This window comes from Populus alba, chromosome 17, assembly GCF_005239225.2.
Source record: "Populus alba chromosome 17, ASM523922v2, whole genome shotgun sequence".
NCBI lineage: Eukaryota > Viridiplantae > Streptophyta > Magnoliopsida > Malpighiales > Salicaceae > Populus > Populus alba.
The window spans coordinates 19,478,328-19,494,762 of record NC_133300.1 but is presented as its reverse complement, the minus strand read 5'-3'; the positions used below and the strand labels follow the sequence as shown (position 1 = coordinate 19,494,762).

General features: G+C 33.0%; 2 protein-coding genes and 2 non-coding genes across 6 annotated transcripts; 2 read left to right on the top strand and 2 right to left on the bottom strand.

Annotated features, from left to right (window-relative positions):
• Window positions 1–1,012: 1,012 nt before the first annotated feature.
• On the bottom strand, window positions 1,013–5,393 carry LOC118031772 (sucrose synthase 5). The gene is made up of 14 exons (XM_035036265.2): window positions 5,087–5,393; window positions 4,525–4,679; window positions 4,248–4,440; window positions 4,049–4,167; window positions 3,759–3,975; window positions 3,575–3,670; window positions 3,321–3,494; window positions 2,937–3,220; window positions 2,572–2,796; window positions 1,917–2,483; window positions 1,693–1,831; window positions 1,493–1,572; window positions 1,340–1,369; window positions 1,013–1,259 (listed from the first exon to the last, which is right to left on the bottom strand). Exons 1-14 carry the CDS (start codon window positions 5,309–5,311, stop codon window positions 1,244–1,246), a joined length of 2,520 nt encoding a protein of 839 aa, XP_034892156.1. The 5' UTR covers window positions 5,312–5,393; the 3' UTR covers window positions 1,013–1,243.
• A 2,457-nt stretch (window positions 5,394–7,850) lies between these two features.
• On the top strand, window positions 7,851–7,943 carry LOC118031779 (small nucleolar RNA Z103). Its single transcript, XR_004684573.1, has one exon. It is a non-coding gene; the product is annotated as a small nucleolar RNA Z103 (small nucleolar RNA).
• Window positions 7,944–8,045: 102 nt separating this feature from the next.
• LOC118031780 (small nucleolar RNA Z103) lies at window positions 8,046–8,136 on the top strand. Its single transcript, XR_004684574.1, has one exon. It is a non-coding gene; the product is annotated as a small nucleolar RNA Z103 (small nucleolar RNA).
• Window positions 8,137–9,201: 1,065 nt separating this feature from the next.
• Window positions 9,202–13,122, bottom strand: LOC118031774 (HVA22-like protein a). Of its 3 annotated transcripts, XM_073405676.1 has the most exons (9): window positions 12,978–13,122; window positions 12,853–12,879; window positions 12,566–12,682; window positions 11,029–11,275; window positions 10,810–10,872; window positions 10,454–10,540; window positions 10,229–10,315; window positions 9,861–9,995; window positions 9,623–9,786 (listed from the first exon to the last, which is right to left on the bottom strand). In XM_073405676.1, the coding sequence occupies exons 1-9, from the start codon at window positions 13,034–13,036 to the stop codon at window positions 9,769–9,771; spliced, it is 840 nt and encodes a 279-aa protein (XP_073261777.1). In that variant the 5' UTR covers window positions 13,037–13,122; the 3' UTR covers window positions 9,623–9,768. The 3 variants fall into 3 exon arrangements, with proteins under 3 accessions (XP_034892158.1, XP_034892159.1, XP_073261777.1); XM_035036267.2 differs by having other exon boundaries at window positions 9,202–9,995; XM_035036268.2 differs by having other exon boundaries at window positions 9,202–9,995; window positions 10,229–10,306.
• Between the last annotated feature and the right edge of the window lie 3,313 nt (window positions 13,123–16,435).

Sequence of the window (16,435 nt, the reverse complement as noted above, 5' to 3'; positions counted from 1 at the left end):
GCCCAAGCCCATCAGATATATTACAATTCATGGAATTCTGTTGAGAATATTGATGCACCAAATATTTCAGTTAAATGTTGACTCAGCAATCAAACTCCAGTAAGAAGTCTTTTACTTTTATACTATTCTAGCTTCTTCTTTTTTGTGTTTGGAATAAAATTTGATTATGTTTTGAAAATATGTTTACCTTGAAAAAATATTAAATTAATATTTTTTAGTATTTTTTTATAGTTTTAATACTTTAATTTCTAAAATAAAAAAATCTAAAAAATTATTTTAATATATTTTTAAACAAAAAAATACTTTAACAAATCAACTTACACGCTATATTTTTTATTTGCAGCATGTTCGAAGACCTCTGCTATCATTTGGTCCCAAAGCTTCCATGAAGCTGAGAGCATTTCCAATCAATGCTTGCAAGGTATTTGGTGATTGTAATTACAGTTGTCCTGAATCTGATAACATTCAGAATTAGTCTTCTTCTTTTTAATGCAAACCCGTTTCTGTTTCCTGTTTCCTTGTTGCAGGGATTAAGATTATGTTCTCATTTGATTAGTGAATTTGGCTCTGAAAGCTCCACAATGACACCTGATGGTGCTTTTAGTTCAACAAGGCTCAACAATCCGTCAAAATCAATGGATTCAGCATTGTTGTCCCATGAGAATGGATCCCGAAACAGTAAGTGCTGATAGATTTAGCTAGCCTGGAAGTAAGCTATCTTGTTTTTTCAAGATGGTGGAAAACTTCTGTAAGATGTTATTGTTGAACTTGGCTCCCTACACCTCTCCTAAATGAAGAGGGAAAAGGAGGCAAAACACAGCCTGTAAGCTTGTTCCACAAGCATGCTCGACGATGAAATGGAAATATTAGACAGGGGACCTATGAAGGGCCATTGAATTTCTTGACACTGACTTGGTCAATCTTGCTGCGATTTTTTATTTCCCCTGACATTGATGAACGTGGACATACTTTATCATTTGAATGTATATCCGTAGGTATAGCTTTCGACAAGTAGGTAAACTTCTTGCTTCTGTTAAAGCACTATTATTAATCAATTGAAAACTATCTCACACTGAATTTATGAGTTGTACATATTCCCATTTATTTATTTTCTTTTCAGTGATAGACTGAAGTTGAATTGTGAAAGTAGAGGATCAAACAGAAAGAAAAAACATAACAGTTAACAACAATATCAGGGGCCACAGGATGCCTGCTATGCTGATCCATGCTTCCTTGTTACAGCTTAAGCTCCGAAAAACCTGAAAGTAGGACAAAGATGATATGAGTTCCTTTATTGCAGGATCCAAAGAAATTAGCTATTCGGGTTTGTAGTTCATACTTCTGCCATCGCGACTGAGTTCGTTTCACGCTGCATGAGTCAAAATATGCAAGTTAGCTTGCATAAAATGTTAGAAAAGTGAAAAACTTATTTTGTATAATAAAAAAAAGTACTCAGAAAATGATTGTACTTGTAGAGAATCAACTTCCCTACCTTGCACTGGACTGTGTTCTGGCTGGTGGCTCTGAGACTGGTGTTTGACCTTCTTCGGTTGGGATAGGCACGCTCTGTACCTGGAAGTTTCACGTGAGGAACAAGTGAAAATTTTCAATAGTTATTATTACTGATTGTAAGACTGTAGGCAGAGACTAGAGAGTGCTCGCCATGGTAGCATGTAAGGAGAGAGCGCATACCAGTTCCCTGAATTTAAGATTAAAGAACAACTGGATGTATCTCTGCTTTGCTAGTTTCTGCTCCTTGTTGAGCTGCCTCCAGAAACTATACATGTTACCCATGTTCAACAATTTGTTTGCATAGATCTTCCATGTATAGCTACAAAACAAAGTGAATGAGGTTTCGGTTAGTAAACATAAGCGCGCAAGAACACGAGGATGTTGTCTGCGACGAGTGTAGTTACCATTCATTTATCCGTTTCAACCCCTCCACTGAATACTTATTCCAGTGTCCGGGATCCACCTTGCACTTCTCAAAGAAATCAGCGATAATGTTGCTCGACTCATCTCCATTTTTTGGATCAATATGAAATCCTGAGATCCCATCGACGATGATTTCAGACGGGCCTCCTTGATTGGTTGCGAAGGTGGGCAATCCGCAGTTCATAGCCTCGATGACGGTGAGTCCAAATGCTTCATAGAGAGCAGGCTGCACGAAAGCTCCCTTTGTATCAGCGATACAACGGTACAGTTCTCCATTGCGCTTCCTATCGGTCTGAGCTGCTATCCATCTGATCTGACCCTTGAGTTGGTACTTCTCTATCAATTCATGCATCTTCTTTATTTCAGCCATTTCTTCTCTGTCTTTAGATTTGTTTGGATCAAAGAATCCACCAACTATAACAAGATTAACTAAACCTCTGAGTCTCTTGTTCTTCCCGTACCACTCGGTTAGTCCAGTAAGGTTCTTCACCGTATCGAGCCTTGCCATGGAGAAGATAATAGGCTTCTTCTTGTCCTCTAGATATCCGCTGTTATTTAAATAAGCTCATATAAGATGCTGGGTAGTTTTAATTGCTCTCAATGACAATCTAAAGTAAATGATTTCTGAGTACTTACATGTGTTCGTCATTGACCACTTTGCTATACAACAATTCTTCAATGTCAGGATTAAACTGCGTGAATCGACTCTGTTTCTCTGTGTGAGGGAAATACACAGATTGGTCAGCCCCGGGTGCAGCAATGTTAAACTTTGGATCAAAGACATTGACACCGGAAACAACTCTACACAGCCCTGGCAATGTGAATGCAGCATGGCTCTCATACTGTCCAGGTCTATCTTTGCTGCAATAATATAACATAGGGTTTCAATACATTTGTATAGGATAGTTTTGCTCTGATAATTAGCGGAAGAAATTTGGAATCACTTGACAAGCTACGGTTTAATATAGAATCATTCAGAGAAGTGTGGACAATTTTCTAACCTTCCTGCAATCTCTTGATATGTACTTGCTATGACGAAATCTGTCGCATTCATTGCAACTATATCAGCCATAAACTGGCATGGGAAGTGATACTTAGATTGTAATTCCTTCCACTTGACATCAGAATTTTCGTACTTTGTCTTCTCCAAAGCATGTGCAATAGTTGCCTGAGTTACCCCAAGTTTACCAGCCATGAGAGTTGCTGCTAAATTCCCATCAGAGTAGTTCCCGATGATGAGATCTGGGTTTCCTTCCATGAGGTCTAAGATCTTGGTCGTAACTTCCTGATATAAAAACAGACAAGTGCATTCAGTAATAACAGGAATCCCCAGAACATGAATGAAGAAAGATTTAAAATGAATCATCTGACGGTTCAAAATATGCCTGGGTAAACTTCTCGATATAGGGATAGACATCGAAACGTGAAACCCACTGGCGGAGGACCCTATTCTCTACCCTAAATGGCACCCTGAGGATGTTTGAATACTTGGTGCCATCAATTGCTTCGAATTCCAGGTTGCACTTTGTTCCCCGAGCATCAGGAATGAGTCGCGTGGCCTGTTTAGGCAAGAACATGATTAGACAGACTCCTGCAACCCTGATTGGATTAGTAACTCCTTGAGGGCTGGTGAACTTACCACAACAATTTGAGGTTTCACATTTAGGCCTTGTTGCTTAATCCTAAGAAGCAATTCCTCTTCCAAGGCTTTCACTTGATCTAGAATGTAGACCACCTGTTTAGAGTAGTTGCACAGGTTTGTGATCAAGAATATCAAGTACCAGTAAACTTGTTTTACTGCATTAGGGAATTGAAATTCATACCTGTCCGCCTGTATCTGGCAAACCGAGGACATCTGCTTGACCGAAGTAGCCATGAGGAGAGAAAATGACAACATTAAATACTGTTGGTAGCCTGCTAAGAAATTTCTCCATGTTCATTGGATCCGGTGCTTGGAGTACTTCTGAGAGACATCTCATTGTCTCCTTCACTCTTTCTGCAGTATCACCCCACCCCTTCTCGAAGCCCCATTCTTTGAAGCTGTGAAACGAAGAACATCAATTTCCAGGGTCTACATTGTGAAATTTCAGTGTCTGATGGCAAAAATATTCACCTTATCTCAAAATCCTGAAATGGGGTGTCCTTGGCAAGTCCTGAGAGGTAGACTTCAGCAATTATCAATGCCATCTGCAGCTTTCCGACGGTGCCGAGGGTCTCATTTATCATAAGTTTCTGCAAATTCAGAGGCATTAGAAAATCAAATATTCATGCATTGCAATCCTGAATAGAAAATGAAATTGTTTCTCTCGTACTTCTCCTTGACGATTCAGAGATAGCAAGTAATCCACCAGAGGCTGAGCATTCTCCAGGCGGCCGCTTAGCTTTGAAGTTACAAACTTTGAAACAAAATCAAGCCCATTTCCAATGGAAGAACTTAAGGTCAAGTGAGGCACAGAGAAATCAAATGCACCGAAATCGACTTCCAAAGCATTAGCATCCTTCGCCCTGCAATGACAGCAGGTTTTTTAGTAGAAATCTACAAGGAAAACCCGGTGTGAAACTGACTAGACAGAAGAGTGCATAGCATACCAGTTCTCATCATATATCATTTCTTTGAATTTCAAGTAGTCTGTAACAGTGATGCCCTCTACTGAAAGATTAGCAGAGTTCACCTTCACATATTCCCAAAATCCGGGGCTTGGTCTAATGGAAAAAGCTACATATGGTGGATTAACAACTGCTTCCTGCAAATTACATGTGATTTCTCTTAGAAAATAAAATTTCTGAAGCTGCTTGTATAGAGATGAGACTCAAACTCGAGCCCTCACTTTTATTTTACAAGAGTACCAATGAGCTACAAGCTACACATTAGTTTAGACAATATAGGAGGATGGATACAGAAACATAAAATAAATTTGTCTTTGAAATAGTTTTAGAGTAAATTTTTGTCGTTTCAAAACAATTAAGAAGAACATGGAAACATGTCTTCGTTGTCTCGGTTTTTTTTTTTTTTGTTTCTAAACAATAAACAAACTCTACATAAGAATAACATTGTACGAATTTCTTAATTTCAAGGGTAAAAAATGAAACCCATGAATGTTAAAGGATGAAGTTGTCTCTTACCAAGAAGAAAGGACCAGAGAATACAAACCTGAATGGAAAACCAAATGTCCCCTAGTAAACCTTCCAAGACCCTAGTTCTTTCAACCTGATCATCAATAACATTCTCCATCTCATCAAGTAATTGTTGAAGCTTCATTGTTCTCCTTCCCTTCTCTATGTACTTGGCAAAACATTTCTTCATGTGATACCTGCTTTGTTTCAAGGCTTCTGGCATGTTGTCAGCTATGGAGTCTGACCTCTTCAAGGTTGCCATTATGTAACAACACTTATTTTTTGTAGCAGCACAAGGTTTTGAAGGAAAGAAGATGATCACGAAAGGCTTTTTGATCAACTCTTCTTTAAGACAACCAATATATAGAGCAATGGCAGTTGTTTGATTGGTGCATGAAAATGGGTTTGCTTCGGTTGTAATCAAATGATTGGGTTTGAGACTTACTCTTTTTTTTTTTTTTAAGGAAATCGGTCGATAAAGGATAGGTGATAGAAGGGGAAAAGGAACATTCTTAGTAAAGAAAAGGAGAAGGAAAAGAAAGGAATTTTAAGAGGTGCATAGAGAGATTCTTGGTTATAAAAGAGATTAATCAAAGCAATCCTCAATATTCTTTTCTTTTCGAGTTCCTAAGATAGGAACAGGGAATTCATAGAAAAAGAAAGAGAAGGAAGGAAGGAAGGAAAGGTAGCTAAGGTCTTTCTTAGCTACATCCTCCAAGCATCATTATGGAGGATCGAGTTGGAACATAATACAAGATCAGGTATTATTCTACTGAAGATTTAGTGACAATCCAATCATCTCTAAAAATGGGGTTTTAGAATTTTGTAGGTTAATTAAATTTTTTAAATTGTATTTGACTAGTGCCTTGGATAAAAAGAAACATGTAAAAGAGACGAAAATGTATTTAGTTAAGAAAATGGAAATTAATATATAAAAATAAATATGTTTTTAGAATCATAATAAAATAATTTTTATCATTATAAAAGAAGAAGTATATAAAGAATTAGAACAAGAAATAATGAATATCAATGAAATATTGATCGGCATTATTATATTTATGTAAGAGTAAAAACACAAGTAATATTCAGGATACATACGAATCCTGAACGAGACTAGTTTTATTTTTTAAAAAATATAAAAATACTTGGATTAAAAAAAAAAAACAAGAAATAATCGATGCATCAGACACAAGTCTTATCATTTGCCAATTGCAATTAACATGTGATGATTTATTGAGACATGATGTTGGAAAACAATGGGGTTTGATATTTATTTAATTTTTGTTGGGGATTTTTCTACAAAGCAAAAGCAATGGTAACTGAGAGAAAAATAAAATAAAATGAAAAAGTTTGGGTTTAGCAAGCATATTGGTTTTCCCCTTTTTTTTTCTGCTTTTGTTATTTGATAATAAAAGTATATTAATTATTATTATTTTTTTTTTAAAAAAAAAGGAGAGAACTAGCTAGCAGCATGCACATACGAATTTTGATTATGGATTATGGATGAAGCATTGTCGCCATTAAAAGAGCTAAATCAAAATGACTGGGCTGTGAGAAATATGGAAGGTTAAAAAATAAAAATAAAAATAAAAATGAATTGAAAGAGATGAAGATTGGAAACTGGAAACTGGAATTGCAATAGTTCACAATATGATGATATCAGTGAAAGGATGTAAGCTATCTTTGGCCATTTTTATGGAGATACATTACTGGAGATAATCAATTATTTTTATTAATCACAATGAATATTTTTGCTAGGTAATAAATTAATTTAAATTAAATTGTTTTTACAGGATAATCTCTAGATTTTATGTTAATAATAATAAAATACTCATCCAATATTTATCTATGTAATACTTATTTATGCATTTAACTATCTGGATTTAAAAATTAAAAAATTTACTTTAAAATTAAACAAAATTCTAATAAACAAATTCTTGATCCTCCCCCAAAGATTCATTCGTTTCCATGGCTATAAAATCTAATGCGACCACAAAGATTTTTTTTTTAAAAAAATATTAATTCAATTAATTTGATAAGTGAGTTTGTAAACTAGTTATCTTGATTTAAATTTAATTTAGTATTTTTTTTAAAAAAATAGAATAATATTATTTTATTAAAAAAAAAATGAATCAATTAATTTGATTAGTGAGTTTTTAATCTAGCTAAACTAATCAGAATTAAATTTAATATCTTTTTAAAAAAATTAAAATAATATTATTTTATTTAAAAAAATTAATCAACTTGATTTTATTTATCCAACACATCCAAGATTCAAGTCTTAAACAGGTCGAATAACTTCTCCTTAGGTCATTCTTCTTTGGTGTGATAAGAGGCCACACGGCCCAAATTCTACTCGGTCAGTACATATGGAAAAAGCCCACTTGATCTAGGGTTTTAGCAACAGCAGCAAACCCTCCCTTCCTTTGCCTTTATAAACCACTCTTCCCTGACCTCAATTATCATTGTGCTCTCGTGTACCCCGATCCACTCTGCAGCTTCCTCAATTTCTTCAACTTCTCTTGCGCTTGCTGGTTTTTCAATTTCTTCACCTTTCATAAACTATCAAGAAATCTAATTTTTTTTCCTTGCGTCATATACTGATTACCAGCGTTTTTTACAGAGTAAACGTTGTGTATGAGCTGACGCTATATCTAATTTTCCGTTTCTGCAAAATCCCAATTAGGAGTTGATTAGATCTTTACACCACACTCTCTGTTTGATGCAGATTTGGAGATATTTTTGTGTCTTTATTAGATCTTTATTGTGAAAGGCTTTTTTTTTTTTAAATGAAGGAGAAGATGGAGGTGATGATTATTTCCCCAGATGATCGAAGCTGAACAAACTGAGCGATTTTTCTCTTTCGAGAGATCCAAGCCAGATTTCTGATCCATCTTCAACTTGATTTTTTAAAATATTTTTTAAAAATTTTATTTTTTATGTTAAATTATTGCGATTTGTAGGATTAATTAATGATAAATAATAGGATTGAACAGATGGAGATGATGATTATTTCCCCAAATGATCGAAGCTGAATAAACTGAGCGATTTTTCTCTTTTGAGAACCAAGCCAGGATTCTGATCCATCTTAAATTTCCTGATTTATATTTTTCAAAGTTTCTGGATTTTGAAAAGTTCATTACTTTTCTTACTGTTTTTCTTTTGAATAAGAAAATTCAAAGCTTTCTCAACATCTATCAATAAAAATTCCCAATTTTTTTTAAATTGCGCAGCAGTTATTTTCCTGTTGTTTGAAGCTGAATTTGAGAAATAAAGCCATGGATTTTTAGATTGAAATAAAATCAATAATGCTTTAAAATTGCAAATTGAATATAGTCTAGGTAAAAGTAATTCAGACAAGAATAATAAAAGCTGTGCTGGAGATGAGAAATGGATTGCCTTTGTAAATAAGTTCTTAGGGATTCTATCATAAGCCAGTTCTTGCACTACATTAGCAGAAATCTGAATTATCTCTAGTGCACAGCATCTGTCAGATCGAAAATGCATTGCTCTTCCAAAGACCTTTTATTGAAGTTTTCTTCATCACTGAAACGGCACACAAGAAAAAGTCAGATATTGGATACGAGAATGGCACAAACCTACGGGTAGGTGAAATTAATATACTCCAAGAAATCGTTTCCCATGTTGAATGTTCCTCTGAAAATCTGCTTGTGATAGTTACATAGGAGTTCATTATGCTTTTTCTGGCATCCAAATTCCTTGATCCAAAACCAAATTACACGTTATTCAATTGGTATTTGACTGGAGAGATTTGATAATCTGGCATGTTTCAAGTGTTCAAGAAATAAGATATGGTGATGGTATTTTTGTTCTGAGCAAGCTACAGCCAAAAGAATTATAAACCTTTCGACATAATAGGAATATCAAGGAATAAATTTGATAAGATATTTAATATTTCTGATATTTATCCTTCCAATGATAATGAGCCTAAAAGTCGAGTTTTTATAAAATTTTAGTTATCGTCCCCTTTTTTTCAAAGTCACTGAGTCAAAGGAATTCGACGAGGAGTCCACAAAGGTTCATTCATTATTCATATGCAATATGCAAAAGGACCTGACAAGAAACAAAATCTTTTGTTCTTTGTAAGCAGTGGCTATTTCTCTCATTATTTTTCTTGTAATCGTGCCTGAATTCTTGTTTTTGTAGCAGGATAAACTCTACTTTTTTCCTTTGGATCAAAGAGACTTCGTTCATTAATTACAAAAAAACAAAAGGCCGCCATTTCAAAGGCTTGCTTACATAATATCCGCCTTTTAAGTTTTTGCCTTCCGAAGCCATTTAATTTGTTTTTGTCCGGCAACAAGACACGCCATTTAATCTACAGGTACCTTGGATGATCACCGCCACCTTGGCCTCCAGATTAGAACATCTTCTGCAATAGTTGTATGAACATATTCAGTGACTCAAGCATGCCTATTTGCTCCAAGACCATCCAATGCTTGCAACGAAGCCCTGTGCCTTTTCCCTTTAAGGTGACTTTGCTTGCCATGTACACTGCTTGCATTGCAGATTGTACAAAACCAATGAGAACCTATCATCTCAATACATCGGCTCTTCATCAGGTTCCTTCCCACTGAAGCAGGGGAAACATTGCTGTTTGATGCCTGGTTCTTGAAGTTCAGAGGTTCACAAGCTTTCTTGCGTCTTTTTCCTTGAAGATGTGATTTAACATCTGTATGATTCTTGACATTTAGCTGTTCACAAGTGGCCTTGTGTCTATTCCCATGGAGATGTGAAATTAGAGCTGTCTCACTTTGGGCTGTTACTTGACATATAACACAAGTCCATACCTTTTGGACTTTCTCGGGAGGTACAATCCCACAAAGATCTCCGCCTCCTACTGTTGTTGTTGCAGTGTTTATGCTCTCCAGAGGTGGAAATGTTCTGTTTTCTGTCTGGCTGATGTTAGATTCTACCTGTCTAGCCTGCTGCCTGTCTTCCTTTCGCACAGGACCAATGGTTAAGAGAACATTGACTAACAAGAAACCAATAAAGAAATCACAGGGGGAAGGGAATTTGTGGTACTCATAAAGGGAATTTTTGAAAATCTTATCAAATAACACAAGTTCTAAAGAGAAGTTTTAGATTGTTTGGGTTGAAGCACATGCAGCTATTTTCTTTAAAAGTTCTGAAAATTTCATCTGCTGAATAAAATAACCTGCATGGTCGATGCAACTTCTTGCTTCTCTGTTACTTCCACAGCATTACCGTCTTTGAATCGAATTGGAAGCTTAGGCTGTTCCAGCTTCAGCAGCGTGAATCAAAAGATATTCAAATTTCTCATCAGGCAGTAACATTTCACAGTTCATAGTATTATTTCCAAAAGAACAGGTAGACTTTTCCTTTAAGGGTGCCCAAATTTCCAACCGTTGAATAAAATTACCTGCTTGGTTGATGCAACTTCTATCTTCTCTGTTATCTCCGCATCATTGCTGTCTTCATATCGAACCAGAAGTTGTTCGAACTTGGGCTGCATGAATCAAAAGCTTGATCAGCTGAAATAAAACCCTGTACAGCGTCACACTTAAAAACCACTATTCTACAAGAACACTGAATTACTTCATAAGTAGGACTTCTTTTCAAAAAAGGGAAAAAATCAATCAATAATAAGGAAACATGAGTTTATAAAGACCGCTCCTGCTACCATTGGTTGGTGGGTGTTTCTGCATTCCTGATCTGGCTTTGAACAAGTCACATAATGAGCCATAAACAATATGGAACTGAAATTAGCGATCTTACCAAATCCTCTGCTTCAACCGCCCTGATCTCCTTCACATCAACATCAGGCTTTGCACTCTTTTTCTGGAAGAAAGAGACAGATGTTTGGGAGGGAAGCAATGGTGAGAAAGCATGCTTTATGCACATGATAAGAACGTCAAAATTAGATTAATTCAATTGATTTCAGGTGCATGTCAAAAGATTTCCATAGGACTTGTTGCCACGAAGAAGAATATATACCGTGGAAGCAATGAGATCCTCCAAAGCATCAGGGCCATTTTCCTTCATATACCTCTTCATCTCAACAACAAAATCATCTTTCTTGAAAAACAACTCCTCCTGCTTGTTGAACTGGCAGATGATAATTGCAGGGCTCATGGATAGACACGGATTAATAAGGTGTTTATAGACATACAGAGAACCATCGAAGTAAGGCAGAACCAAGCAGCCGACGATCATTAGCTTAATGTATGGCCAGAAGGCTAGCCTGCATATAGAGAGATGCGAAAATAGAGATTGACTTGAGAGATTCAACAGTCCTCTTGTCCTCATCAAATAGCACACAGCATATTTCCCTATACCAACAATTTGAACAGATGTCCAAAATCATCTTGAAGACATCAACTTTCATTAACTGATCATTCTCAACTGTATTTATATATATCAATAAATATTAAAAAAAATTGTTAAAACTAACTAGAGATTCAATAAAACAACTAAGAGAAAAATGTATATTAAAATATTTAATTTAGTGTAGTGAGAAACTCTTCAAATTGTTTTTTATTATATGGTAATAAATTTTTTATAATACGGGTTAATAATTTAAATTCAATTAAAACATAATAATTTTCTAGTAGAGTTTCTCCTTTTTCTTATTAATTATTTTTAAAAATTAGATTTCCAAACCATGGTGTTTATTTAATAAAAATTGAAAGAAATCAGAATAAACAAAAAAATTGAAGAATTTAAAATAAGAATAAAAAAAGTATTTCTTTAATTAAAACTCCTTCATCTTGTTAATGCGTTTCTTTTTCTTTTTTTTACATTTCTTTATCAAAATAGTATTTTTGTAAGTAATAACTTATTTGAAGCATAAAATAAAGTTTTCATAAAAAAAATAATGTTTTGATAATTTTGATGTGAATAAATTAAAAAAATAATAATATAATGCTCACATGTTGGGAAATTGGAATTGGAGTTAAGTAAAATATCACAAAATATACATCTAATTTATTTGTTTTAATAAACTTCAATTTAAATGGAAAGAAAAAGATGTAGTCATTTGAATTTTTTTAAAAAAATATTGATATAATGATATTTTGAAATAGTTCAATTCATTTAAATATATGTTAAACTAGGAAACTCATGACTCAGTTTATAAAAAATATTGATATAGCGAATTGAGCATAATTAATAGGATAAATCGAGAATTATATATATCAATAACAAATATTAAAAAAAATTTTTTGTTAAAACTAACTAGAGATTCAATAAAACAACTAAGAGAAAAATGCATATTAAAATATTTAATCTAGTATAGTAAGAAACTCTTCAAATTGTTTTTTATTATATGGTAATATTTTTTTCATAATACGGGTAATAATTTAAATTCAATCAAAAAATAATAATTTTCTACTAGAATTTCTCCTTTTTCTGAAGCTGGAAAACGCAATTGAAATTCACTACTCTAATCCACAGTGAGAAGTGCAGAGTGAAAAATGCAGCAGGAAAACGGGACGCATTTTAGTTTTTCTTAAATTTCATTTCATTTAATTACCATTCAAGCTGAAACGAATGTTCAAGGAGCAAGACCACAGAAATGGAGACCCAGTATGACATCAGCTTCTGGGTGTCGGAGTTCGAATTAGTCTCGATCGCTTGAATGGAAGCACATCTGTTAGACACTCAGAAACAAGCACGAGTAAGATTCATCACTTCTTGGCTAAACAAACACCGACTTGACATTCCGAATAACATAATCTAAATTAACACCATGAGAGATTAATTGTCGAGTCATTAACATGAACAAACACGCTCAAAGTAAAACAAAGAGAGGAGACTTACAGAGGATAACCCAAACCAAAAACAGGCCTGCAACCATGGAGCAGAAACAACTGATCATCACAGACATGAAAACACAAAGCAAAGGAAAAACACGAAGTAAAGTTACACGCAGACATTGTGCATACCATGCAAGAACACCGAGGCATTTCACTGCAATTTTTAAAAGAAACACAAAAGCCATCATGAACTCAGACCTCTTTGAAATTATTCGCCACTAAGCTTACTTTTGCTCAGATTATAGCTAATAAAGAACCGTCGTGAAAGCAAGGAGTGGAAGCTTGAAGGGCGTTTTAAAGGAAAGGGAAAGTGATGTACCGGTAGATTTACGGAATGACAAATATGTCCTTACTTTGTGTGCTGTAGTTAGTCGCTTGAGTAGGTAACACTCTATACTCGACTTATTTAACTGAAACGTGTCCTTTGATAAAATATTCTTATTGATTTTGGCGAGTATCTGTAAATGATTACTCGCAGCGGGACCTCTAAGATTCCTCGAAGCATATCTATGCATGTCAAGCTACTTTTACGTCCGGAAGTTAGAGACGAGAAAATTTATTAAACTAATTAAAAAAGCAAGTATTTTTTTAAAAAAATAATTAAATTCAATTTAATCTCAGATTTTAAAAGGCAAACTAATGGATTTGAGTTTTTCATAACGGATGTGTCGCTAACGTGTCCAGGCTTTCTCATTTCATGTTTTCTTACCGAACAAGTTTTTTTTATGTAGATAAAGGAATTCCTAATGTTTAAAAGCGTGTTTGGAAGTGTGGTTGTTGTTATTTTTTAAAGTATTTTTTATTTAAAAAAGTATGTTAATAATATTTTTTTATTTTTAAAAAATAATTTTTGAGATTAAAACATCAAAATAATTTGAAAACATCAAAAATATATTAATTTAAAGCAAAAAAAAAAATTTTAATTTTTTAAAAAGTACTTTTCCACCACAATGTCAAACACCCTCTAAATTACTAAAATAAGAAAAGAGAGTGTGAGTCAGAAAAGAAAACAACAATTCTAACATGAATTGAAATATTAGATAAATTTTTTTTGAAATATTCTTGAATTATTTTTTAATTTTTTATATAAAATATTTTTAAATATTTTTTCAATTTTATTCCTGATAATATTTTACCTAATTTTATTGAATGCTTAAAAAATCATGAAAACTGTAGTTTTTGTCGAATAAATTTTGTACGTAATGAAATTGTAATTTTAAAAAAAAAAAAATTGAGTTTTAGTTGAAAAACTAGTATTTAATATTATTTAATAACACTACATAAATTAGAAGGATATAGCATGATAACGTAGCATTTGTGGAATTTGATCGCAATTCCAATTATGTTTTTGCCGTGTCAGACCCAGTTAAAAAAAATTCATTTTTTTATTTTTATTTTAATTCTGTTTTATTTAAAAAAATTAGAAGGAGATCACTTGATGAAGTAATAAAAAATTCAGTTTTTTATTGTTGTGTGTTTAAGAAATCATAAAAAATATAGTTATTTATTTCATGATGTAATAATAGTAGTTAAATCTACAATATTTAAATTAAAAGTATTTTTTAATTATTTTATAATCTCAATTTGAAAAGCATTTTTTTAACCAAACACATTAAACTACTTTTTGTCTAACCTCAATTTCAATCACAGTTTTAACCAAACATATATTTTTTCAAACCAACCTCAACTAAAAGTACTTTTTATAAAACAATTTTTTTAAAACCACAATTACAACAGCAACCACAATACCAAACACACCCGTAGGAGAGAAAATACATTGTGTGGCACGCCATTCCTTTTCTGCCTAGCTAGGCCTTTGGATGGAGTCTTTATTTGGTTGGGCTTTTAGGCCCGACAAGTTGCTCGGTTGCTAAATTAGACTAGGCCCAAAGTTGTGAATAGACAATAGCTGTCCAATCTTTGTTGTTTAGGTTGTGGCCCAACAACGACGATTGAAAAACAATTGTCCAATCTTGGTTGTGGCTTAATAGTTGTGAATGGAGAACAGTTGTCCGCCGGTTCTTCTTGGTTGTTTGGGTTGCGGCCCAAACAGTAAATAAAAAATTATTTACTGTATAAATTTGAACACGAAGATCTATGGAGTCAGAGGACACTTACTGTTGTTTTGTTTGATTTTATATTTTAAACAAATTTAACTTTTTTTTTTATTTTAAATTAATTTTTTATATATTTTTATATTATTTTGATATGTTCATATTAAAAATAATTTTTTTAGAATAAAAAAAATATTATTTTAATTTATTTTCAAATAAAAAACACTTTAAAAAAATACCCACAACCACACTTTCAAATATTCCAAAATATTTTACATGCCTTCAGGAAGTTAATAAATTTTGCGTGCCTTCAACTTTACCCTTACAGAGGCAAAAAATCCCTCCATCCTTGCCTTTATTCGAGTGAATGAAAACAAAATTTATAAATTGATTCTAAATATGATTTCATCACATTTATATTTATAGTTTTTAATCACATAAACTATAAACATGTTACTTTAAGATCGTTTATTAACTTGTTTTAACAACTATAAGGTATTAAAGAAATAAAAACAATGATTCTAATTAAAAATCTGGTGCTAGCTAAAATAAACAATAAATATATTACTAGAAAAAAGTTATTTTAATAAAATAATTAAAACGACTGCATTTTCAAATTTAATTATAACACTAAAGAATCTTATGAGAATTAAGTTTTTTTTTTATGTTTAAAAAATTCATAACCCCACAGCATAGCATGTAGATGTAAATTAGTATATTCTAAAGGAAAATACAAGTCATTCAAGAGAATGAAAGGACGAAAATAGTAATTAAAAAAAAGGTGGTCGGCTACGTGTCTAAAAGAAAATACCTCTAACCCCATGAACAATAAGGGTGGACACGTCCACAAATTCCAACAATTGTTGTCTTCATGTCCCCCAAACAGTTTTCTTTTCCTCCACAACAAGACAAAAACCTATTTAGGTTGTCTCTCATAATTTTTTGTTTTTAATTTTAAATGTTAACTTAAAAAAATATTAAATTAATATTTAGAAAAAAAATTGAAAGAAAAAGAAGAAATAATTTCAACCAACCCATTTTCATTGATATTTTTTTTAATTAATATAGGTATACGGACCAGCTTATATAAATATCATTTAATTTTTTAAATTTTATAATAATTATATAAATTTTTAGTAACTAAAAAATTAAATTTATAATTATTAAAAAATAAATTAATTGTATAAGAATTATTATTATTATTATTATTTATTTTCTTTGGAGGAGTAGTGGTAGCCTGGTAGGTATGCATAATAATATCCTCAAAGGATCTTGGGGCTGCTTTAATTGTGCATTCATCGTTTGCAACGTGTACATCTGCCCCCCATGGCCTTTTCTGCCACCCTCTTGATAACGTTATCTTCCATTGATTGGTGGATGTGTCTACGTGTCAATCTCATTTAGATTTCATTGCTCTTTTTATAGTACCTTTTTTGACCCACCAAAAAAAAAAGGTCCAAATTCAAAGTTGGGTTATTAATTTATTGGGTCAATCGGGTCAATGGTCCTCCACCCACAGCAGTAAACATCACT